At 44.4% G+C, this 26,769-nt stretch overlaps 1 protein-coding gene across 1 annotated transcript in view; it reads right to left on the reverse strand.

Moving 5' to 3' along the window:
• POLE (DNA polymerase epsilon, catalytic subunit) overlaps positions 1 to 26,769 on the reverse strand; it is a 132,514-nt gene that overhangs the window by 80,017 nt on the left and 25,728 nt on the right. Inside the window, exons 11-18 of the mRNA XM_077461194.1 lie at positions 26,431 to 26,516; positions 26,229 to 26,348; positions 19,821 to 19,953; positions 19,612 to 19,725; positions 18,838 to 19,050; positions 9,071 to 9,178; positions 8,850 to 8,978; positions 8,647 to 8,749 (exon numbers count right to left, since the gene is read on the reverse strand). Coding sequence (XP_077317320.1) covers positions 8,647 to 8,749; positions 8,850 to 8,978; positions 9,071 to 9,178; positions 18,838 to 19,050; positions 19,612 to 19,725; positions 19,821 to 19,953; positions 26,229 to 26,348; positions 26,431 to 26,516 — 1,006 coding nt within the window. The remainder of the gene's footprint in view (positions 1 to 8,646; positions 8,750 to 8,849; positions 8,979 to 9,070; positions 9,179 to 18,837; positions 19,051 to 19,611; positions 19,726 to 19,820; positions 19,954 to 26,228; positions 26,349 to 26,430; positions 26,517 to 26,769) is intronic.

The raw sequence follows: 26,769 nt of genomic DNA on the forward strand, positions 1-26,769 counted from the left end.
TTCATTTACAGTGCACCCGTTACACCCCCCCCCCCTTCGCTGATCTTCCCCTCTCCCTGAAAAAAGAGGGAGGGGAAAGGAGAGAAAGAGAAAGAAAAAAACAAAAACAAAAAAACAAAAAAAAGTAAAACACAAAAACATAGGAGAAAGGATGAATGAAAAGGGGGTCATACATATACATAGATGAAAAAGAAAAACACATCACTTCTTCAATAACTGATCTCCCTTCTCCTGCATCCATGCTTCCACCCTTGCCGGAGTGTCAAAAAATAATGTCTCTCCTAATGCTACTACCCGTAACCTTGACGGATAGAGCAGGGCATATATAACGTCCAATTTCTGGAGTCTGCGCTTGACCTCTATAAACTCTGCTCTGCGCTTCTGCAGATCAGGGGAAAAGTCAGAATAAAACGAGATTTTGGCGCCCTTATAGATGACACTCCCCATCTCCCTGGCCCTCCGGAGCAACACAACCTTATCCCGAAAATTCAAAAATTTGATTAATACAGATCTAGGCTGACCCCCCCCCGGTGCATAATTCTAAGCGGAACTCTATGTGCCCTTTCTATAGCAAATTGTTGGGAGAAAGTCTCTCTGCCAAACACTTCAACAAGCCATTTTTCCAGAAACTCAGCTGTGTCAGAGCCTTCACACTTCTCGGGGAGGCCTACCAGTCTTATATTGTCCCTGCGGAGTCTGTTTTCCAATTCATCCAGTTTCCCTTCATATTTACCCATCTGTATTTTTAAATCTTTGACCTCTTGGTTTAATGGATACACCTCATCTTCAATCTGGGAAATTCTACCTTCTGCTGCTGTTATTCTGTCAACCGTTAACTGAAGTTCCTGCCGCATGAAGGCCAGCTCTTCTTTAATACTTCTTGTTTGATCACATAGCTCTAATAATGACTGTTTACAGACGTTAACAGCTCCAAGGACCTCCTTCAGCGTCGGTTCTTCATCACCATTTATTAAGGGTATCTGCATGGGATTTATCTCCAATCTTCCAGTTGCTCCCGCATTTTTATTATCTGTATGTTTTACGCCTGCTTGTGTCAGCTGCCCATGACTCTTTCTGTCCGTTGGGGGTTTCACTTGACTCCCCTGCCCCCCCTTAGTTGGCGTATTGTCGGGGGTATGAGCATGGGCATATTTTTCCAACTTGGCCGCTGCGGCTATCCCGGCTGTTGCAGAAAACTGGGGGTCTTTTTCTTTATCTTTTTCTTTGGCAGATCTCAAAGATTGCGCCCCCACATTTTCCTGCCTGGCATGCTCCTCCCCCCTTCTCCTTGCAGACATCGCTCAAATCCGCAAGTGTCCCCAGAGAGAAAAAAAAAAAAAAGTTAACAATATCTCTTTTGAAGGGGGGTAAATTTCCCTAGGCCAAGGCAAAAAAAAAAAAAAAAAGAAGTCAGCTTCAGCTACTCGGCAGTTAGACCACAGTTAGTCCAAAACTTTAAGAATGAATGAGCTAATTTCTTAAAGGGCAAGCAGCAGCAGCAGGAGCTATTTTCCAGTGTATATGTTTATATATTTCTTTCTTTCTTTCTTTATTGCAACACTTTCCCCAAGGATAATACAGCGTTCACACCAACTCCCCTCTTACTTTTAATTCAGCTCAAAGGGGACAGTGATGGCAATGATGGGGGGGATCTGGCATGAAATAAAAACGTCTCTCCACAGTCATTGCATAATACTATATCTGTGCCTTTAAATTTCTTCGTTGGTTTTAGCTGTCTTTTACCTGGAAGTGGCTATGCCTCATCCCCAGTCTCAGTGATGTGGCTCCTCTCTCGAACGGATCTCACGGGGTTTCACCTCCAGGGGCTGGGCTGAGCTGAGAAATCTCTCCTTCGTTCACACTCCTCCGCACACCGCCAGTACTCGAGAGACCCCGCCGCTCCGCCACTCCGCCGCTCCCGGCAGTCAGCAACCACTGCTGGGCACCATAGATCCCCCCCGGCACACCAAACCAGAGCCTTCCATTCGGGAGATCCGACGGGAATCACATGGGGATATAACGAGTGCCGCTGATACCGGCTCCCATCAGCGTGCAGTGAGAGCACACATCTCTCTCACACTCACTCCTCACACACCGCCGCCATCACCATCCGGTCACGCCCCCGTGCACAGCCATTTTCAGATCTCTCCAGAGATGTTCAATTGGGTTCAAGTCTGGGCTCTGGCTGGGCCACTCAAAGATATTCACAGAGTTGTCCTGTAGCCACTCAATTGTTATCTTAGCTGTGTGCTTAGGGTCATTGTCCTGTTGGAAGATGAACCTTTGTCCCAGTCTAAAGTCCAGAGCACTCTGGAGCAGGTTTTCATCAAGGATGTCTTTGTACATAGCTGCATTTATCTTTCCCGCCATCATGACTAGTCTCCCAGTCCTGGCTGCTGAAAAACACCCTCACAGCATGATGCTGCCACCACCATGCTTCACTGTATGGTATTGGTCAGGTTATGAGTGATGCCTGGTTTCCTCCAGACATGATACTTGCCATTCAGGCCAGAGAATTTTGTTTGTCATGGTCAGAGTCCTTCAGGTGGGCTGTCATGTGCCTTTTACTGGGCAGTGGCTTCCTTATGGCCACTCTACCATACAGGCTGATTGGTGGAGTGCTGCAGAGATGGTTGTTCTTCTGGAAAGCTCTCCCCTCTTTCCACAGAGAAACCCTGGAGCTGTCAGAGTGACCATCAGGTTTTTGGTCACCTCCCTAAGGCCCCTCTCCCCTGATTGGATCCTGGTAGTACCAAACTTCTTCTATTTACAGATGGAGGCCACTGTGATCATTAGGGCATTCAATGCTACAGACATTTTTTCTGTACGCTTCCTCTGATCAGTGCATCGATACAATCCTGTCTCGGAGGTCTACAGAGAATTCCTTAGACTTCATGGCTTGGTTTTTGCTCTGGCATGCACTGTTAACTGTGGGACCATATATAGATCAGTGTGTGCCTTTTCAAATCACGTCCAATCAAATGAATTTAGCACAGGTGGACTCCTATTAGGTTGTAGAAACATCGCAAGAATGATCAGTGGAAACAGGATGCACCTGAGCTAAATTTTGAGTGTCATGGCAAAGGCTGTGAATACTTAAGTACATGAGATTTTTTCGTTTTTCATTTTTAATAAATTTGCAAAGATGACAATGTGAAACAAGTTTGTTTGACATTACGGGGTATTGTTTGTAGAATTTTGTGGAAAATAATGCAATTAATCTATTATGGAATAAGGCTGTAACAAATAAAAGTTTTGGAAAAAGTGAAGCTTTCCGGATGCACTGTATGTGAGAAATAACCACGTGGAAATGAGACCAGGTGGTGGAGAACTTCAAAGCCCAGCTGTTCCATTTTGTTTTCATTGTGGAGGACACGAGCACCAGTATTTTATTTAATCCTATATGCCTGGAGGAGTAAGCTGAGGAAACAGAGAGGAAGATTAGAAGTCCCAAGCAAGCCCAGGATGTCTGGATTCTAAAGCGCAATTGACTTCTAACATTTACTTGTTGGGGTCAATAACACTTAGTGATTGTGGGACCATACGAGGGAGCACATTTGAGGATTTAGGCTAGGTTCACATTGCAGCGATGCGGGAACGCCGCGAAATGGCGGCGGGTTCCCGCATCGCATACCTCGCGGCGGCAGTTCACACTGCCCTATGCGAACTGCTGGGAGTGTCAGTGAAACATTAATGACACCCCCAGATCAGTTCGCATATCGCAGTGTGATCTGTAAACTCGGACAGGAATCGAATTGCATGGTGTGAACACCCATGGGATCCGATTCTGCTGCGGACAAAAAAAAGGGTCATGTGCGAGTTTGGGCCGTGTGCGATGCGAATTCAGCCATACTATCTGTATGGCTGAACTCGCATCGCACAGAGATCGCATGTGATTTGCACTGCAGTGCAGTGCGAATCACATCCGTTCTCATAAACCGCTGCAGTGTGAACCCAGCCTTAAAGTCTGAAATGTGGAAGAACTCTTAATCATTTCATAAATTTTGAGTTTTTTCTTGTTTTTTATTTTAACCTACACAAGTTGATTTGATGGACAGGTTGGTTTTATATGGACATTTGTTGATATGCAGTGGACATAAAAAAAGTCTGTAAAGAAAAAAAAAAAAAAATATATAATAAATATATATATATATATAAATAATTTCAGAACTTTTTTCCACCTTTAAATGTGACCCAGAAAAACTGTACAACTCAGTTAAACAACAAACTGAAATCTTTTAGGTGGAGGAAAGTAAAAAATAAAATAAAAGGTTGCGCACCCTTAAACTAATAATTTGTTGAAGCACCTTTTGATTTTATTACAGCACTCAGTCTTTTTGGGTATGAGTCTATCGTCGGCATGGCACATCTTGACTTGGCAATATTTGCCCACTCTTTGCAAAAACACTCCAAATCTGTCAGATTGTGAGGGCATCTCCTGTGCACAGCCCTCTTCAGATCACCCCACAGGTTTTCAATGGGATTCAGGTCTGGGCTCTGGCTGGGCAATTCCAAAACTTTAATCTTCTTCTGGTGAAGCCAATCCTTTGTTGATTTGGATGTATGCTTTGGGTCATTATGATGCTGCCACGATGCATCATGCCAAAGCATGATGCTGCCACGAACCAAGCTTCACTGTGGGTATGGTGTTCTTTTGGTGATCTGGAGTGTTTTTGCTCCAAACAAATATTTTGGAATTCTGGCCAAAAAGTTCCACCTTGGTTTCATCAGACAACACATTTTCCCACATGCTTTTGGGAGACTACATATGTGTTTTTGCTAAATTTAGCCGGGCTTGGATGTTTTTCCTGGTAAGAAAAGGCTTCTGTCTTGCAACTCTACACCATAGCTCAAACATATGAAGAATATAAGAGATTGTTGTCACAAGCACCACACAGCCAGTACTTGCCAGATACTCCTTCAACTCCTTTAATGTTGCTGTAGATCTCTTGGCAGCCTCACTGACCCGTTTTCTACTAGTCTTTTCATCAATTTTGGAAGGACAGCCAGTTCTTGGTAATGTCTCTACTGTTCCCCACTTGATGATGACTATCTTCACGGTTTTCCATGGTATATCTAATGCCTTTGAAATTCTTTGGTAACCTTCTCCTGACTGATACATTTAAACAATGAGATCTCTCTGATGCTTTGGAAGCTCTCTGCTGACCATGGCTTTTGGAGCCAAGCAATCCTTCAAAAACGTAAACCCTATAACTATAGGGGTGCCAGGTTACAGATTGCATGCGCTGGATCGCTCAGAGGAGATGCCCCCCAGAACCACTAGGGGAGTATGGGCTTTACTCAAAAGTAAGCCTTCAGGCTTGGTTCCCATCAGTGCACTGTGTGACCTCGCATGTGATTCGCACTGCACATAACATGAGATGTCTTATTCAGCTATACAGATTGTATGGCTGAATTTGCATCACATTTGCAGGACTTTTTTTTTGTTTCACACCCATGCAAACCGATCTGGGGGTGTCATTAACCTTCTATTGACACCCGCAGAGGTTTGCATATGGCAGTGTTAACGATCTGCGATTTGGGTGCGATAAGGGAACCCGTGCTGGATTTGCAGGGTTCCCGCATTGCACCAATGTGAACCGAGCCTTAGAGACCGAGTCATGCCTGGGGCATTTGCCATGGCTCTGAACATAGAAAGCATTCTACAGCTAACCTCAACTATTACACTCCAGTCAGAAAAGTACCACAAAGCAGAGTCCAGTACCAACAGATTACATTTCAGGTAAAAAAAATATATTTCTCAGCAGAGCTGAAGAAAAGCTGTCCATTTTCCTAGGACACTAAAAAAAAAAAGAGGCATGCTGGGTGTAGGGGGTTATCGTGGGGCTGTCGTACAATTTTTCCAGTGTTTAAACCACATGTAGTCAGTGTAACAGTATCTCCAATATCCCTCAATGAATTAGAAAGGAAACCAGTATTAACACTGAGATAACAGCTCACAATATGGAAATAAATGTTACAGGTAATAAACTATATATGAAAAGGGTTTCTTGGTATGCCCGACTATACACTATATGGTCAAAAGTTTGTGGAAAACCTGATTGTCACACCTTGTTGGGCCTCCCATTTCAAAAACATGAGCACTTACAGAGTTGTACCTCTCCTTTTCAGCCATAACAGCCTCCATCCTTCTGGGAAGAAATTTCACAAGATTTTGGCATGTGCCTGTGGAAATTAATGCCCACCCAGCCAAAAAAAAAAAAAAAACAACAACATTTGTGAGGTCAAGTAACAGGAAGAACTGGCTCACAAATGACTTTGCAATTCATCCCAAAAGGTTTAAAATAGGGTTGAAGTTGGGGATCTGTGGAGACCACACCCAACAAACCACATCCATAAAAATCTGCCTTTATGCACAAGGTGACAAAAAGGCCCCCCAAAGTTAAAAGTTTACAGCTGAATAAAATGCCTTGTATGCTGTAGAACCCGACAGTAGACTTCACTGGAAACCATCTAGTAGGAAAAATGTTCAGCACTCGTACAGCTCCTCTAAAATCTCCCTTTATTAAATTGACACCAACACACAGGACCACCAGATGAAGCATTCAGCTCTCCAGGACCTTAAGATGGCCAAAGGTGGATTAAAAAAAAAAAAAAAAAAAAAACAGCCAGTTCAGCAAGGACTGGCCAAATTTCAATCCATCTATGATCTTTTCTGCTTGAGAAAAGTCAAGTTTTTACTAGTAATGGCAGCAGTCTGCGATTTTTAGCATGATTGCGATGCACAGATGACACCAAGTGACACTTTTTGGTGACCAGTGACACCAAATACAGTGATCAGTACTATAAAAATGCACCGATAGCCGTATAAATGGCGCTGGCAGGGAAGAGGTTAACCTTAGTGGTGAAAGTGTTCTGTCAGGGGGATGGTTTACTGGGAGAAGAGAGATCGCTGTTCCTGATCACTAGGAACAGCTGATCTCTCTCTCCTCCCCATCAGAACAGGGATATGCCTTGTTTACAAAGGCAGATCCCTGTTCTGCTTCTCTTTAACGTGATCGCGGGTGGCCACCGGACCTGCGGGCGAGTGCTCACTGCACGTCTGCAAAAGCCAGTGCATGAACCAGTACGTAGATTGGCGCAGTCGAGCCAACTTGCCGCAGTTTAACTGTGGCGGCTGGTCAGCAACTGGTTAAGAATGAAAGTTGGAGTAATAGCATTTTCGATCCTAGTAGCATCAACCCTATCTGGTGTCATGGGGTTGGGAAAAGAGTGTGGTTATGGTAGCAGATGGAAAGCAATCAGGGAGGACTGTACCAGCCCAATGTTGCTCACTCATAGTCTAATGTAATGAGCAGGGTGGACATTGAAGGAGCTCAGACTGCATATTGCAGAGGTGTGTGATCATAGGAGTGTCTTATTGAAACAACTCTTATGAGAAAAGTATCAGCTTGCTGATACAGAAGCATTTTGGTACACCCAGATAATGCATTTTCCCAACACAATAAAACGCACTTCCCATTTGACTTCACCTATCTCTATGGAGTATCTATGTAGGAACCTCAACAAGCACAAAAGGTCACATATCTAAACTCTTGGCTATACTGACTTCAAACTCAGCTAAACTATTATATATGAAAAATGGGAACAAACAGAGGAGTGGAGCAAATTGGCACAGTAAGTATTTAAAACTCACATTAAAACCTCTCTAATTGAGGCCAGTTATAAAGTATTCCACAGGTGGTACTTGGTACCCGTTATAATAGCTTCCTGTGGGCCTTCCTGCTATGCTTTAGGGGATGTGGCCTGGAGGGTACGGTGTTGCACACATGGTGGTCATGTCCAAAAGTGAAGAAGTTCTGGATTCGTACATACAATTTTATACATTCCCTTACTTAGGCAAACCTCAAATGTCCACAACAGGCTATATTGGGAAGCCCAGTGGAGGGGTCAATGGATCACATGAGTAGACTAACTGCATTTACCTTTATGGCAGCTAGAACATCAATCGCTAGGTCTTGGAAATCCCCCACAATTACATTTTAATTGTTAAAGGCCAAACTGTCATGGATTATGATTAACGAACGCCTGTTTTTTGCAATTTTGAACAAGTTGGCCCTCTTTGACAAAACCTGGGATCCCTGGATTAAATAGCTTTCAGGCTCCACTTGAGACCAGATAGCTTATACTTTGACCAGGAGTCATGATCCCTATTCTCCAATTCTCTCTCCTACTACTTTTCCTTTCTGTTCTTTCCTTTCTTTTATAACTTGTTCTATGGCCCTAGGCTGACAATTACAGCATACAATGTCGATTGTGAAACTGTGATGCTGTTGGAGGGGAGGCTTAACTTTAGGCCTGAATCATGCTACTCACATTGTTTTGTAACAATGCTCCCTACCTTATGCTATGTGAAAACTCACATACATGGTAAAACAAATCCATTTCCTCTGCCATCTTGAATAATTGTATGCATTTGGAGTACATTTCTGCTATTTGCTGTAACATTGTCTTTTGTACTTTTTATTGTAATAACAATAAAAACTAATGGAGAAGGAGCTCAGACTTTGCATAATAGTGTCCTGCAGCTAAATCAAGTGGTTGATGGGGTCTAAATTACAAAGGCAGCTTAGTGAAACATTTTGACACAGTACATTTAAGCCCATGAACACACACATTACTTACTAAATTCCCCTCTCCACTGCCAAGTCATTCTCCTCTGACATGTAGCTCCTGGCTTGTTGAAGTCACAAGCAGCACATGTTGCTTCATCAACCATAGCAGAAGGCTGTAATTAGAGAATTGTTTATCAGACTAACAAAAGAAGAGTTGTATTCATTGTTTACCTAGCAGAGAACACAAAACAAAATGTCTGTCTTTCCACCAACCTGTAGACGATTGGTGAGAATGATGTTGGGATACATAGCTCCCACATCAAGATGGTAAATAAGAGGACATTCAATTCTGTTTGGAACCTCCTTTAAAGAAGTCAGCTTCTTCTTTATTTCATCACAAACCTTAACATGGAAATAAATACAGTAGGAGTTTTAGAGGAGGGAAGAAAAAAACCCCACAAGAAAACAAAAGCATCATCATAGTTCTTATGTACCTCCTGAAAGTTAGTGACTTGCTCAAGAGGGATTTTCTCTTCCTCTTCAATGGCATGACGCAGTGTTAGCTCCACGCGCTGAAGCAGAAAGTCAAAGGCAGCTGGATTCTTCAAGAGACAAAATCAAAATTGTTTGCATAAAAATTAGTACAGCTGCCACAATGGAAAGTTGGATAAAACAGGATTTTACTCACAGTAAAATACTTTTATTGAAATTCAACAAAGGGCAAAAAAGCCTTAAACCTTGAGATAATCCTGCCTACTAGAGGAATTGACACTGCAAAAAAAAATAAAAATAAAATAAAAACACGTATGCCAGCCCTGAGACGCAGCCAAAAAAACAGCTAATTGACCTTCAACCGGTTCACGACCGGCTCACGTACTTTTACTGCTGCAGAATGGCTCTCCTGCACGAAATCCCGTACGGGTACGGCTTTGCCTAGGAGAGCCGACAGAGGGCACGCACTCGTCGCCGGAGGCACCCAAGCATGCCCACCACACAGAAAGGCACCCAATGCACATGGCTGGCGGGCGCGACCGCATGCACGAGAGCCAGCAAGGGGATTTGTGTGCGTGTACTATCAGGGGAGAGGAGACAGATCGTGTGTTCCTACTAAGTAGGAACAACAATATATGTCTTCTCCCGTAATCAGTCCTATTCCCATACAGTTAGAACACAAATTTAATCACAGTAATCAGTGCATATTTATAGCACTGATCACTATATAAATGTCAATGGACCCAAAAACGTGTCAAAAAAAAGTGTCAAAAAAGTGTCCGATCTGTCCATCACAATACCGCTAAAAATCGTTGATCACCGCCATTACTAGTAAAAAAAATATTATATATATATATATATATATATATATATATATATATATATATATATATATATATATATATATAATGCCATAAATCCATTTTGTAGACGCTATAACTTTTGTGCAAACCAATCAATATACACTTATTGCATTTTTTTTTTTTTTAACCAAAAATATGTAGAATATATATATTGACCTAAACTGATGAAGAAATTTGTTTTTTTTTTAAAGAAAATAAATTGGGGGATATTATAGCAATTGTCGCTTTTTTGCTTATATCGCAAAAAATAAAAACCACAGAGGTAATCAAATAACACCAAAAGAAAGCTCTATTTGTGGGGGAAAAAAAAGGTGCAAATTTTGTTTGGGTACAGCATTACACCAATTGTCAGTTAAAGTGACGCAGTGCTTATTGTAAAAAGTGCTCTGGTCAGGAAGGGGGTCTAATCTTTCGGGGCTCAAGTGGTTAACCACCTCAATACCAGGCACTTAAACACCTTCCTGCCCAGACCAATTTTGAGCTTTCAGCACTGTCGCACTTTGAATGACGATTGCGCGGTCATGCTACACTGCACCCAAATTAAATTTTTTATCATTTTTTTCCCACAAATAGAGCTTTCTGTTGGTGGTATTTGATCACCTCTACAGTTTTTATTTTTTGCTAAACAAATAAAAAAATACCGACAATTTTGAAAAAAAAAATGTTTTTTTGTTTCAGTTTCAAAACTTTGTAAATAAGTACATTTTCTCCTTCACTGATGGGGTTACACTGATAGGCAATGATAAGGCGGCACTGATGGGCACCGATGAGGTGGCACCAATGAAGTGGCACTGATGGACACATGTGGCACTGATGGGCGACAGATGGGCACTGATAGGTGGCACAAATTGGCATGGATGGGTATGGAAAGGCGGCACAGGTGGGCACGGATAGGCGGCACAGATGGGCATGGATAGGCGGCACAGATGGGCATGGATAGGCGGCACAGATGGGCATGGATAGGCGGCATTGTATTATATTATACTGTACTAATGGATGCCAATCAGTGCCAAACAATAATGCATGCCAGTGATGCCCATTGTGGGCACTGATTGGCATCTATTATGGGCACTGATTGGCATCCATTGTGTCACTGACTGGAATCCCTGGTGGTCTAGGGTGGCATACCTTGTCCTGGGCATCCCTGGTGGTCTGGTGGCATCCCTGACGGTCCAGTGTGGGCATCCTCGGTGGGGCTGTGCTGATAATTGATCAGCACAGACCCCCCGTCAGAGGAGTAGCCGATCGGCTCTCCTCTACTCGCGTCTGACAGACGCGAGTAAGGAAAAGTCGATCACCGGCCCTTCCTATTTACACTGTGATCAGCTCGGAACCATCGGAGACTCTTTACCGAGATCGTAGTTGCAGGGTGTCAGATGCACGCCCCCGGGGCTCAAAATCCTGATCACGTCATACGACGTCCGGTCAGGATTTTGAAACCACTTTGCCGCCGTGTATCTGTTATAGGGTGGGCGGCAAGTGGTTAAAGAACTGTCTACAGCTCACATGAATGCCTGAGGGACCTTATGCCTGAAGCCAATTGCTAAAGAACCCAAGATGTCCACCAGGTAAAACTGTCTGAGCTGAAGACCAGGTGGTCGCCTTGCAAACCTGGAAAACCAGGCCTGGTATTGAAACATTTAAGAAGCACAAATCTTCTGTTAGAGGGTGCCTTGTTTGTAAAGGAGGAAACCCAATCCTCAAGACCATAAACATGAATGATGTCCTATCTGAGCCATCTAGAAATGATGCAACTACAATCTGGAGCATGCTTCCAGAGGCAATCCAAAATCACAAAAAAGAAAAATGTCCTGAATAGATGAAAAGCAGGATAGAATATCTAGGCCTTTAAAACAACCTTGTCCACGTGCAGGACTCAAAAAGGGTTCCTTGCAGAAAAAGCTGTCAATTCAGACATACATCTAGTCCCACTTCTGATTGGGACTCTAAAAACAAAAGTGAATACTGCAATTGCAGGGACAGATTCACAGGATGCAGTCACCGTTTTTAAAATGTCCGTTCAGTGCAAAATGTTATTTTATACATAAATAAGAAAGGGGTGGTGTGAGATGTTATTAAAAAACTAGCAAATAAAACAATTTCAAAAGTAAAATCTTGAGAGGGGAGGGGGGAGTAGAGACAGAGAGAGCTTCTAGTAGAAGCATGAACAAAATGGAGTCTCTTGTGCCTAAAGTCATTGTAAGGTTTCTTTTTTTTTTTTTTTAAACATCATACCTCCACTGTGCAGCTCATTTTGCACAGAGTGGCCCCAAACATCCTCTTCAGGGGTCCCCCCCCAGTGGCTCTCTCAGCTCCTCCCCACATCAGATAACCCCCTAGGAGAAGCGCTCTGCCGAGTCCAGCATTCGGCGTCCATAAACCCATGACTGCAAGTCAATCGACTATGACCACACGCAGAGTGAACACACAGGTTTTAAACTGGGATGCCAGCAGCAATAACAAAAATAAATATAAAAAAGCAGGAAAACGAGGAGGGTAGTTAAGAAACCCAAAAGAAACAGGCAGGAGCAGCTATCAGCTATGGGCCCAGAATCAAACCTTAAATCTTAGGCCTCATGCACACGAGACACTGTTAAACGCGTGCTCAGAGGCAGTTGGACACTTTTTTCAACTGCCCCTGAACTCATTCAATGTTATCCTATGTGTCTATGTACACAGTCTCGTTTTTTTCAGTTTTTATGCCGTTGCGTTTAACCTAGTTTTTCCAGAAGCAAAAAAATGGGTTCAGACGCAAACGTTTTCCACATTTCAGATGCCAAATGCGGCAAAACGCTGGTACCGCGATTTGCCGTGTTTTCGTTTATAAGAGTTTTTAAAGGTGACCTTTTTTTTTACATTAAAAATCTCAAAAATTGTGGCAAATGATGAAAAACCATTAAAAAAATATTTTAAACAATTGCAATTGCAAGTGGACAATCCACAACTTGTAACAAGTGACATGGCAGGTGGCAAGTGGACAATCCACAACTTGTGGCAAGTGACGTGGCAAATGACAGGCTAAATACAAGTACACTGCTGCTCTCACAGCTGCTGCTGCTACTCACTCTGGTCTCACAAAATGGCTGAAATAGTTAATAATACTGTTTTTTGAGCTTGGGGAAGGTCTATGATGTTAGCTTAACTAAACGCTTCTAGACGAAAACGCGGTAAAACGCCACTAAATCGCGGTAAAAACCGTGGCAAAACGGGCGTTTCTAAACGCTGGTTTCAGCTTTCAAAAACATGTGTCCAGCAGAGTTTGCATCGGCGTCTCGTGTGCATGGGGCCTTAACGTCATTACTTTGTCACAATGACCATTATCGGCCACGGACACACACCTTTTATCGAGAGGTTTAAACTTTTGCCCCACTAACCACTTTAACCTGTTCGGGACTATTCCAGATGACAATTTGCACGCACATTAACTTTAAAGAAGCATTTTTTCACTGATCCCGAAAATGAAGAACACCTTTTATCTGTGGAGCGGTCGTCGGTGGGTGAATTCATTCCCTCTCCCCATTTTTTTCCTGAGGTGTGTGCATTATCAGGTCTCACTGATCTTGCTTTTGAATCATGTACTGACTCTGCAGATATCAATGTATGTCATCCCACGGTGATGGTGTCTTATAAAATCTAATTTTTATCCTGTGGGATCCAGGAGCAAGGATATGGACTTGTTCCAACAACTGGTGGAGAGGGATTTGACACACCTTGCACGAAGCAGTGTTAGAAATAAAGTTTTAGGTAATCTTACAGCTGAAGAAAAAATATATGTTGACCGTGTGAACAAAGATACCAGCATAGTAGTAAAATGCAGATAAAGGGGGCTCGGTGGTAGTCCTAGATTCAGTAAGTTATAGGAGTGAAGCATTACGACAATTGTCCGATTCTGCCACTTACTTCAAATTGAGGGGTGATCCCACTGAGCCTTTTAAAAATGAGCTCTCTAATCTCATAGATAGAGCTGTATCAGTTGGTATCTTCAATCAATTTAATCATACAATGGGATAAAGGAATATCCCTGAACTTTGTTTTATCTCATGGTTACTGTGAAATTGTGTGAATGCATCAATGTAGTGCATGTTATCTCAGCTTGCATTCATTGAATGAGTTTACCAAAAATTTAAATATTGCAAAATATACAGGCTCATGCTATATAACTAAGCTCCATTTCATGCTGAATAAACTAAATCATTAATCTTAAAATAGACATCTATGGATAGATTTTTACTTCAAAAAAGCATTTTATTAAAATAAATCTGATAAAAAAAAAAAAAAAAATTAGATTTAAAATCAAACAAATCAGATTTAAATAAAAAAAAAAAATTATATTATATTATATATATATATATTTTTTTTTAATTGTTGACTTTTATCCACCCTGCTGCTTAGCCATTCACTGGAAGCCTATTTTTATGAATGAATACAAGGCTACCTCTGATTTGCTGAGGTGGAGAGACATTTGGAGGACATTATAATCTCCACCTCAAAGGAAAACCTGTATTCACTAATATGCAATGCTTCCTGAGAATGGCCATCTCCATCCAGTGAAGCAGTCAAGAAGATGCTTCAGTGAAGACAGACATAGAACCAATTTGTACTGATCTCAGAGTGACTACTGCACCCACTGCCTCCACCAGCAGATCTCTGGACCTGGATACAAACTTGTCTAGTTTGATGTTGAAGGTGGAGACTAGGAGATCCACAACCAGCATCCCCCACTTGCAACACAGGTCTTGGAGCACCTCTAGGTACAGAGACCATTCATTCGGTTCCAGGTGGTGCCAGCTCAGAAAATCAGCCTGCTAGTTGTCTGCACAAGGCTGACAGAAAATGAAACATGATGCTCTGTCAAGACACGATGCTCTTCCTCTTGTTGCTGCAAGACTTCTGGTTCTTCCCAACAACTTTTGTATGGCACCACTGTGATATTTTTGGTCAGTATTTGAAAGCAGAGGACAAAACAGGTCGGTCTAACACCGGAAAGATAGCCAAATCACCTAGTATACAAATGGTAAGATTTCAAATCCCCAGAATTTTCCAAAACAAAGGGAGGAATGACAGAGAATGCCTAATCTTTGGTTTCCAAAAATTTGGTCTGACCAGAGTCAGGGCCAATATGTACCAAGATGACAAGAATGTAATACTGCAGATTCCTTGAATGGAAATGCCTCGTAAGATGCCACTATCAATCCCAAATATTAATGCCGATGTGGTGAGAAGGCCACAACAATGGGAGCCTGGAAAGTACAGTTTTTCCTGGGAAAGAAAGACCCTGGTCTGGTAAAGTGTCCAGGACAAGCCCCAGATATTCAAGATAAAAAGGTCAACAAAGACTTTTAAAGGCTCAAGAGCTAAACAAACTTTTGTAACATCTAGACAGTCAGGGACACTTTGTTCTCCAGAACCCTCACCGACGGCTCCATTAAGAGGGAGGTCCATATACCCACTATCGGAATACTGTAATATTGCAAGAGGGTCAACAATGGAGTCTGCACCTTGGTGAACAGCCAAGGTGCCGAGAACAAGGCAAAAGATACTGGATATGCAGGAGCCCCACCACAAAGTACACAAAGTGCTGTAAAGTTGGGTATGTAGAAATACTTTGAGGACCAAAATGAGAGGAATAGTTCCTTGGGGCCCAGGATCAGTGAACAGATTGGCGTAAAACCCCTAAAAATGGTCTACAGCAGGGACCAGAGCGCTAACCCCATAATCCAAGAGTCTGGAGATAGTTCAATGGAAGTAGGCCAAGTGCTAAAGATGAAAACGCAAGCATTTGTAACCACCCTGGGGACACCACCTCTTGCAATCAAGCATCCAGGTTGTAATACTTTCAAGCGTCTGCAAAGGAAAACCAGAAACTCCCTCCCCCACTCTGTAAAGTGAAGGGGGGAACCCACTTGTTGATGGGTTTGACAGACTTGGGATGCCAGGTCTTTATGGTGGAAAGGAAACCAAGCTAAGAGGGTCTTCACATGAACGTTAGGTGGGTAGTGAAGTATAACTTGCATCTAAGTAGCAAAGTGTGGGACTTGCTCTTACCCTGGTAGCATTCTTGATAATACTAGTCAGTGTTTACTCAAGAAAAAGTTGACCCTGAAAGCCATACAGAACGAAAAAATTGATACAAAAGAGTTCTGCAGTCAGTCCACAGAACCCTGCACCGGCGCACTAGCAGAAACAAGAATTCATTAAAAGTGCGCTATCCTTGTGCTGGGTATACGTTAATAAATCACATAAGATGTGTGACAGAAAGTGAACTACCACAGCAATTAACAGCACCATGGTAGTTCATTGAGAAGTACAAGCCAACAGTGGCAAAGGCTGTCGGATCTTGTAGCTTTCCCATTCACAGAACATTGAATGGATGACGCAGCCTGCACGGCCACATCTTTTTTTAGATTGCAACAGCTAGCGTGAGAGGGGAGGGGGGGAGCGGGGATGGAGAAGGTTTCCCCCATTAGCTGTCAAAACAGGGGAACAGGGTGGAGCATGGGTCAGTGCATATATAACATGTTACACCCAGTATATAGGTGTAACATGTTACAAAAAGGTGAACTTATCCTTTAAAGCGATTGTTATTTTGATTGGGGAAAAAAAAAAGAGACTTTACAAACATGTCATACTTACCTCCTCTGTGCAGTAGATTTGCACAGAGCAGCCCAGATGCTCCTCTTCTCTGGTCAATCTTCTGTGCTCCTGGCCCCTCCCTCTTGTCAAGTGCAGCTTGCTATGGGGGCACCCGAGCCGAGTCACAGCTCCCGGCGTCCATTCAGACACAGCACTACGGCCTGCCCCCCCCCCCCTCTCCCTATTGGCTGACTTTGATTGACAGCAGTGGGAGCCAATTGCGTGCTGCTTTGTCTCAGCCAATCAGGAGAGAGAGTCTTAGAAACACTCGTGGACATCGCTGGACAGAGATTAACCTCCAGATAAGAATATATGTGTACATATAACATTCAATATGCAAGGGTGGGAGTACAGGTACTCTTCAAGAGAAAAGGTGGGGGGGGGGGGACTACAGTACATCAACAACCAAACTATTCAACCCCTATAGCTCCTACAGCCACCTATAAGCTGTTGAACCTGGTATAAACAATTTAAAAGGTTCCTCTCTTCCCCCCCCCCAAAATAAATCAACCAAAACAGAAGCACTCATTCTGCAATCCACATAACTGAAAATAACAAGTCCTCAAAACTTGTATGACATCTCCCATATACAATTAAAAAAGAGTCCTGCGCAAATGATGCCACAAAAAATAAATAATGTATAAAAATGTGAAGAAAACAAGAGTCAATGTAAATATTTCAAAAATAAACACACCAATAGTGTAAGTGTGTAGTGAAAAAGCACTGGAGAAAGAACAGGACCAAATGTTCCAAAGGATCAGGCTCCCAGAACTCTCACCTCAGAGATGGAATAGTAAGGCAAAAGAAAGTAATTCCAATGGACTTCTCCTTCACTTCTCTGTGCACAATCATCAAATGGTATAAACTTCTACCACTAGAGGGCCGATTCAATCTCCTATGAGTAATGCTGCAGCATATGTATCCTCGTGGTATGAAACTTAAAGAAAACACAGAGGGGAAGGGGGAAGGGAGAGAGAAAGGGGACTCCAATAGTGTAGTGGTTTCCAAAACTGAATAAATTTATTTAAGAGAAAGCAAATGGACTCTCACATTTAAAAAGAAAATATCAAACAGAAAGAGATCTGGCGTGTACAGCCAGTCTTACGCTCGTTCCGGTATTCCTACGGCCACTGAGTGGCCGTAGGAATACCGGAACGAGCGTAAGACTGGCTGTACACGCCAGATCTCTTTCTGTTTGATATTTTCTTTTTAAATGTGAGAGTCCATTTGCTTTCTCTTAAATAAATTTATTCAGTTTTGGAAACCACTACACTATTGGAGTCCCCTTTCTCTCTCCCTTCCCCCTTCCCCTCTGTGTTTTCTTTAAGTTTCATACCACGAGGATACATATGCTGCAGCATTACTCATAGGAGATTGAATCGGCCCTCTAGTGGTAGAAGTTTATACCATTTGATGATTGTGCACAGAGAAGTGAAGGAGAAGTCCATTGGAATTACTTTCTTTTGCCTTACTATTCCATCTCTGAGGTGAGAGTTCTGGGAGCCTGATCCTTTGGAACATTTGGTCCTGTTCTTTCTCCAGTGCTTTTTCACTACACACTTACACTATTGGTGTGTTTATTTTTGAAATATTTACATTGACTCTTGTTTTCTTCACATTTTTATACATTATTTATTTTTTGTGGCATCATTTGCGCAGGACTCTTTTTTAATTATTCAAGTGATAGTTTGTGTTTACTATTTTGTCCCGCTGCATTTTTTGTTTTATTTAGTAGCACTTGCACTTTCGTTATTCCACAGATTGTTACATTATATTTTGTTATGCACGTAGATTTATTTCACGTCTAGCACATAGTGGCGCGAGGGTCCATTTTACACATCTCCCATATACATGCAATCACATGGTCATTGGATTATCGTATTATTAATAGCAACAATACCTCCCTCTTATACAATTACACGTTTTTCGGTACACACTTAGGGGAGTTAGACCGTATGTATAAAAATTTTGGTTGAAACATAAAAATTCTAAATAGGTTCACTCATCCCATAAAGGGTGAGTGTGAAGTCCTGCCATCTAGTCACCTTCTCCTGGAATGCTGCCACCACCAAAGCAGAGTTCATATTAAGATATTTACCATTTTGGCATTGCCTTCTGTATGACTGTTTTCACATGTATTGCTATCCGTACTTTTTTTATATCATATCACTTAGGGCTATGCGAGCCACCTATCTTATGTTCAATTTGCCATGTTTTTTTCTTCTATCAAAAAAACAAAAAAAAACACATACATTCAGCCTTAAGATATTTACCATTTTGAAGCGGCAGGGAATGTCGCTGCGAAATACTCCAGACTCAAGAGCCTCCACATGCCCACCAACGTAAGTTTCAGTGTCCAGAACATGGCCATCATTAGTTAACTTATTGAATTCTGTCTCTTGTTTGTTGGGAAAGATAATGTTAGCATGGTAAGCCTGGACCATCAGCAATGCCTCACAGAGGGTTCCAGAACCCTTCCTCAGCACCTGGGGGAAAGTATTAGCACAGATGCATTACAATTCTCAAATCAGCCAACTAAAAATATAAGGCCGCGTACACACGGGCGGACTGTTCGCCCAACTTTGTCCGCTGAACAGTGTTTGGGCGGACAGTCCGCTCGTGTGTGGGCTTTCAGCGGACAGTTTCAGCGGACAGTTGGACGGACAAGGTTTTTCGGAATTTCCGAAAAACTGTCCGCTGAAACCTTGTTTCAGCGAACAGCCCGCTCGTGTGTAGGCTTGTTCGTCAAACAAAGTTGCGCGCATGCTCAAAGGATTTTCACGCCGAAAGCTATAATGCAGTGTATAGGACGTCGTATTTTGCGTCCCGTCGTACGTGCCGTTCACGTCATCGCGCACGGTTTCAGCAAACTGTTCGTTCGTCGTGTGTGGCCATGTCCGTCCATGCTAATTTTGAGCGGACTGTTTGCTGAAACTGTTGGACGGACAAAGTTGGGCGAACAGTCCGCGCGTGTGTACGCGGCCTAATTGTAGGTTACAGACAATTTACTTCTTAAAAGCATTTAGATTTTGTAGTCAGTTTCTAACCTCATCAGGCTCCATAGGGATGATTGTGCAAAGAGCAAAGATGAATGGATGGACATACTTCATGTACATGTAGTATGTGGCAACAGCATCGGACACAGAGTACGTGGCTAGTACCTGAAAAAATAAAATTTGATTGGAGCTTCTTTAAAAAACAAACTGCTGACAATTTTTTATTTTGATACAGATGAATATACAGTGGGAAAATGTACCTGCGGCTCCTCAGTCGCCATGCGACACATCTCCTCTGGGTCCAGCTCAACTGGGTCATAACCCAATTTTGCTTTTGCAGCTGCCTTAAGATTATGGCTTCCAACAGGCAAGTAACTATCTCTCTTCACCCACCTACAAGAAGAGCAAACAATTACTGAAAGGCTCACAGCACAAGATATACAAACCCCAAAAATCCAGTGTAAAATAGTGTGTATTTTTGGAGGTTGAGAAAACCAAGAACATAGCAGGGGAAGGGAGGGATAGAGATGATGGAAGAAGAGAGAGGGGGGGGGGGGGGGGGGGGAAGAGAGGGAGGGGCGGGGGAGGGGAAGGAGAGGGAGGGGGGAGGGGAAGGAGAGGGAGGGGGGAGGGGAAGGAGAGGGAGGGGGGGAGGGGAAGGGGGGAGGGGAAGGAGAGGGAGGGGGGGAGGGGAAGGGGGGAGGGGAAGGAGAGGGAGGGGGGGAGAGAGGAGAGCGAGGGGGGGAGGGAGGAGAGCGAGGGAGGGGAGAGGAGAGCGAGGGGAGGGAGGAGAGCGAGGGGGGGAGGGAGGAGAGCGAGGGGGGAGGGAGGAGAGCGAGGGGGGAGGGAGGAGAGCGAGGAGGGGGGGGGAAGAGAGCGAGGAGGGGGGGGGAAGAGAGCGAGGGGGGGGGGGGAAGAGAGCGAGGGGGGGGGGGAAGAGAGCGAGGGGGGGGAGAGGAGAGCGAGGAGGGGAGGGAGGAGAGCGAGGAGGGGAGGGAGGAGAGCGAGGGGGGAGGGAGGAGAGCGAGGGGGGAGGGAGGAGAGCGAGGGGGGGAGGGAGGAGAGCGAGGGGGGAGGGAGGAGAGCGAGGGGGGAGGGAGGAGAGCGAGGAGGGGGGGTGGGGGGGAGGAGAGCGAGGGGGGGGGAGGAGAGCGAGAGAGGGGGGGAGGAGAGCGAGAGAGGGGGGGGGAGGAGAGCGAGAGAGGGGGGAGGAGAGCGAGAGAGGGGGGAGGAGAGCGAGAGAGGGGGGAGAGGAGAGCGAGGAGGGGGGAGAGGAGAGCGAGGAGGGGGGGAGAGGAGAGCGAGGAGGGGGGGGGGAGAGGAGAGCGAGGGGGGAGAGGAGAGGAGAGCGAGGGGGGGAGAGGAGAGGAGAGCGAGGGGGGGAGAGGAGAGGAGAGCGAGGGGGGGAGAGGAGAGGAGAGCGAGGGAGGGGGGGAGGAGAGCGAGGGAGGGGGGGAGGAGAGCGAGGAAGGGGGGCGAGGAGAGCGAGGAAGGGGGGGAGGAGAGCGAGGAAGGGGGGGAGGAGAGCGAGGGGGGGGGGGGGGAGAGCGAGGGGGGGGGGGAGGAGAGCGAGGGAGGGGGGGGGGAGGAGAGCGAGGGAGGGGGGGGGAGGAGAGCGAGGGAGGGGGGGGAGGAGAGGGAGGAGGAGAGCGAGGAGAGGGGGGAGGAGGAGAGCGAGGGGGGAGGGAGGAGAGCGAGGGGGGAGGGAGGAGAGCGAGGGGGGAGGGAGGAGAGCGAGGAGGGGGGGGAGGAGAGCGAGGAGGGGGGGGGGGGAGAGCGAGGAGGGGGGGAGGAGAGCGAGGAGGGGGGGGAGGAGAGCGAGGAGGGGGGGGGGAGGAGACCGAGGAGGGGGGGAGGAGAGCGAGGGGGGAGGGAGGAGAGCGAGGAGGGGAAGGAGAGAGGATATAGATATATAGATTACATACACACACACACACACACACCCCCCCCCCCAAGGGGGATTAACCCCAAATAAGATTAGAGCTGCACGATTAATCATTAAGAATCGTAATCGCAATCTTTTTCCCTTCCCCATCTTCAAAACAGCATGTCAATTCTTTTTAACAAGTGCAGAGAGTTCTCACAGTTGGAAAAAAAAAAAAAAAAAAAAATCCAGACAGCCTGCCAAGTTTAATCACAACACGTGAATAAGTAGGAACAAAGTATCTTTTCATTCTTTCAAAGCAAAGAACTTCGGTGTTCTGTCACAAAGTGCCCGGGATGAACGGCGCACGGAACAGCACAACAGCTGATTTTACGATCGGCTGTTGTGACGGCAAGATGACACCTGCGCACAATAGCCAACAGAAGACATTTTTCTGTCAGATTGTTCCCTACGTCCCCATGGCGAGTTCATGTTGGTGAGGGTTGGATTTATAAATGATGGGCAGTTAGGGGGCTGAATTTTTAAAGATGGGCAGTGCTGCAAAACAAAATGTTATGCTAAACACGTCCTGCAAACCCGCCCATCAGTTGGCTAAACATGCCCCGCAAGCACAATAGCATAAAAAGTTTTGTTTTGCAGCACTGGTCATCTTAAAAATTCTGCCTCCAACTGTGCATCATTTAAATATAAATGTCTTCTATACAGGTAATGAGCTGAAATTAAGAGCACTCTCTTAAAGGGAGTGGCTCCTAATTTCAGTTTATTACCTGTATACAAAACACCTGTCCACAGAAGCAATCAGATTACGCCATGGCCAAGACCAAACAGCTGTCCAAGGATGTCAGGAACAAGACTGTAGATCTATACAAGGCTGGAATGGGGTACAAGACCATCGCCAAGCAGCTAAGTGAGAAGGTGACAACAGTTGGTGTGATTATTTGCAAATGGAAGAAAAACAAAACAACAGTCAATCTCCCTCTCATCTCGTGGAGTTTCGATGATCATGAGAACGGTGAGGAATCGGCCCAAAACTACATGGAAGAATCTGATCAATGATCAAGGCAGCCGGGACCATAGTCACCAAGAAAACAATTGGTAACACACTACACAGTATAGGACTGAAATCCTGCAGCGCCCGCAAAATCTCCATGCTCAAGAAAGCACATGTACAGGCCTGTCTGAAGTTTGATAATGAACATCTGAATGATTCAGATGACAAATTGGTGAAAGAGTTGTGGACAAATGAGACCAAAATCAAGCTCTTTGGCATCAACTCATGTTTGGAGGACAACTTTATGGCATCAAATAGATGATGGACAGGGCAGTGTACCATCAAATCTTGGGCGAGAACCTCCTTCCCTCAGCCAGGGCATTGAAAATGGGTCATAGATGGGTATTCCAGCATGACAGTGACCTAAAACACACTGTCAAGGCAACAAAGGAGTGGCTCAAGAAGAAGCACATTGCTGGAGTGGCCTAGCCAGTCTCCAGACCTTAATCCCATAGAAAATATGTGGAGGCAGCCAAAGGGTCGAATTACCAAACTTCAACCTTGAAACCTTAATGACTTGGAGAGGATCTGCAAAGAGGAGTGGGACAAAATCCCTCCTGAGATGTGTGCAAACCTGGTGGCCAACTAAAGTACTAAGTCATGTTTTGCGTAGGGGTCAAAAACGTATTTTACTCTTTAAAGTGCAAATCAATTTATAGCTTTTTTTGAAATGCGTTTTTCTGTTTTTTTTTTTTTTTTTTTTTTTTTTTTTACTTTGTCTCACTGTTAAAATAAACCTATCATTAAAATTATAAAGTGATCATTTCTTTGTCAGTGGGCAAACGTACAAAATCGAATTGAATTTTTGTATTGTAGTGGAGCATTGCACACTAAAATATATATATATTATATAAAATATTGTCAACGTCTCAAAGCTTAGTCCATCTTTCTAAAGACTTGAGAAAGAGGGACAGAGCTTCATCGAAATATGTTCACAATAAACACACTTACGAATAGACTATTGGTACTCTAGGTCAGGAGATGGCCTCTGCGACTGGTGGCCTGGCATCATTTAAGGCCTCTGGAAGGTCTGAGCTTTTGATTCCGCAGAGGGTGGCGCTAGAGCCCACTAGGAACTTCAGGTCAGTATCCTTAAGGAATCGGCTGAATAGTGTAGCAAGTCTTGAGTGACTTGCGGACTCTTTTTGTTTCAATAGTTTTATTATTTTAGTAAAACAGTAAAGAACATTTGGTAGAGTAGTGAACAATCCTCGCTTGCTCCAATTGTGACAGATAAACCGGTAAACATACTCGCAGCTGGGGTCTGCTATGTGGCCCCTTCAACACAATTTAACTAAAATAAAAAGCAGGACAGTAACCATTACTGATATATTGGTAGAACGCTGAAATTACATAAGCTCTGCAGTGCAGGAGCTCTACCAGCCACCCAGTGTGTAATGTATAAGCGAGATGGCATGGTCTCTAAAATGCATCCTTGCTAAGGTAAAAGCACGACCAGTTAATCCGTGTGGCATAACTGCATAGTAGGTCAATTCTTTCCACAAGCAATTATTATAACTAGGGATGCACGGGTATCGGCGCTAATACTATCCATTTTTGCGGGTATTGGTACTCGCAAAATGCTCCGGCACCGGAAGGTACATTGGTTCGGAGCAGACCACCTCCTCTTCTTCCCCTCCGGACAGTGCCATTCCCGCCTACTCCTCCCAGTGGCATCAATAGGTGCAGGCCCGCCCATCCTAACAGCCAACAAGCCTTGTATCCTTTGCTGCACACCCCCCTCCTCCAACTCTGACTCCCAGCCACACAGAGCACTGGATCTGGGCTCTCCCTGGCTGGATGCTGAGGAAGAGAACAGGGGGGGCTCTGTATGGGCAATAACCTGTTGAACTGAGCAGCGGCGCTCTCCCCCTCCTCCATGTGCTGTCCGGCCAGCTCCTCTCCCACGAGACTCCTGTACCATGCCTGAAGTCCCTGACTGTCTCCTATATCACTTGTCCCACGAGAGACTCCTGTACCATGCCTGCAGTCCCTGGCTGTCTCCTGTACCATGCCTGCAGTCCCTGGCTGTCTCCTGTACCATGCCTGCAGTCACTTCTGCCTGTTGCCTTCCCTCTACCAGCTGTCCCCTCTGACTCCATGTCTCCCAAAAACCCTAGCGATCACAGCCTTTTCCATCCCAACTCTTCCACCCCACCCTCAACTACCTTGCCCTCACTTACCCCTCCTCTCCCACCCTGCCGTCACCCAACGCCCGAACAACCCCTGCCACCTCTCTTCCTAGGCGATTAGGTATCGGTAATTGGTATCAGCGAGTACCTGCAAAAAAGTAAGCGGTAATCGTACTGTGCATTAAAAAAATGTCATATTTTCTCGAGAAGGGGTCTATAGTCTACGTCTATAGTAGGATTTTTCCAAGCTGACGCAATGGCAATTTTATCCGCCAAGAATATAAAACATTAATGTCTGTGTGCGCCTAGGGATATTTTCCATCGGTTTATTCAGTAGGGGACACTAGCATCTTTAACAATATTAACCAATGTGACCGAGAGTATGAAGGAGTGGACCCTAGTCAAGAAGCGACAAACCTCGGGCATGTCCACCATATATGCAGTGGTGAACCCACCTGTCCACAACCCCTGAAGAGGTTGAGGTGCCTGGATACATTATGGAGAGGCGCTCAGGTACCAAGTCCCATCTGGCATATACTTTACAGCCCCCCTCAATCAGGGTAACGTTTAGGATACCTTTGTGGAGTAGGGTGCTCCATTTACATCAGTCCCATGCTACTTGATAGGATAGGCTGCCAGGGGGGATAGTAAACTGTTTATATAGCATGGAGATGCCCCCCCCCCCCCCCCGAGAGCCGCCCCAGGGGGCATCTCCAAACTGCCTGTGAAGTGCGAGGCAGGACGTATTCCTCCGTGATCTAAGTAGATGCTTATGCGGCAACATGCCTTGTTTACCCACCATCCAAATCTATCGGGCTGCATGCCAGGGACAAACAAGTTATTGCCGAAGATTGGGACCACGGGGGTATGTGCTGACCGTAGGGGCCATCTCCTGCAACTCATTTCCCAAATGCATAAGGGAAAGTGTCGGACTCAAAATAGCCTTACAGTGCTTTGGGGGGAAGTCCAAAAGGATGAGGTCCATTGCCAGCAGAGAGCAGAGTGCACGCTTGGGACTCCAATGAGACCCACTTAGGGCAGTAGCAATGGCTGTGGAGCTGGAGTAGTTAAGCCAAATGCGCTGCCATATAATAGTTCTGAAACTCAAGCACCCCCATACACCCCCCCCCAGGTCTTTGGACGCCTACATCGTAGCCCGAGCTATTCTAATCCGCCGTAAAATCCTCCATTATATCCGGGGTTCCAAAGGATAGCATGATAGCATGGGAAAACATGATCTATCCATGAATACATCAAGTGGACATGAGAGTAGAAAGTGTAGTCACGTTTAGAACTGTTACTTGTAGACTGTTTTTATGCTAGTAGCAAAATGAATTATTTTTTCCCCCATTTGCTGCTAGTTCTACTTTAAGATGTCGGTTGCAAAGGAAATGCAATGGTTTTAGTAGGGCAATAGAAGTACACAATAAAAATTTAGCAATGTTTTTGTAGCATTGCAAATGAGAAAGAGCCTGCGTAAATGTGGCTGCCGTTAGAAATAAAATTTCATGTAAATATAAAATTACAAAAAGTACTAACATTTCTTTTCAAACACAAATACAGTAAAATTACATCAATATTTAATTTTGGTTTAACATACCTTAGACAATCCATGTGAATACAGGATGTTGACTTATACTCCCCTTGATTATCTTTCTGGAATCCAATCTCTTGAAGCATGTTCATCCCATGAACTGCAGCCCGAGTCTCTACAAACGGCCTGGAATAAAACAAGGTTTCATCCACAAAGTAATAAACCTGCTACACTCAGCTATAGGGCTCTAGCAAAGGACCACATTTACCAGTCAAAAAAGTCCCCATTGTAAGTTACAATTATGCTTGGCTTTGTTTCCTGAACGTGCTCAAACCAACGCTGTATAAGGTGTGCCTGGGTAGGGAAAAAAATGTAATTACTATTGGTGCTAAAATCATGAAGCTAAATACTGAACCCAAAGAAGAACATAAACCATCCTTATATTTTTTTTCTGATGTCATTATGTAAAAAGGACTTAGGTTATTACATATAATTTTATACATTTGGCCACACTTAAAGGTTTTAGCAGACACTCTAATACATATAAAAATTACTAGAGAATGACTAACACAGAAAAAAGGATGGTATTTAACCGCTTAAATACAAG

This window comes from Lithobates pipiens, unplaced genomic scaffold, assembly GCF_037356315.1.
Source record: "Lithobates pipiens isolate NorthernLeopardFrog02 unplaced genomic scaffold, aLitPip1_a1.2 Scaffold_3, whole genome shotgun sequence".
Taxonomy (NCBI): Eukaryota; Metazoa; Chordata; class Amphibia; order Anura; family Ranidae; genus Lithobates; species Lithobates pipiens.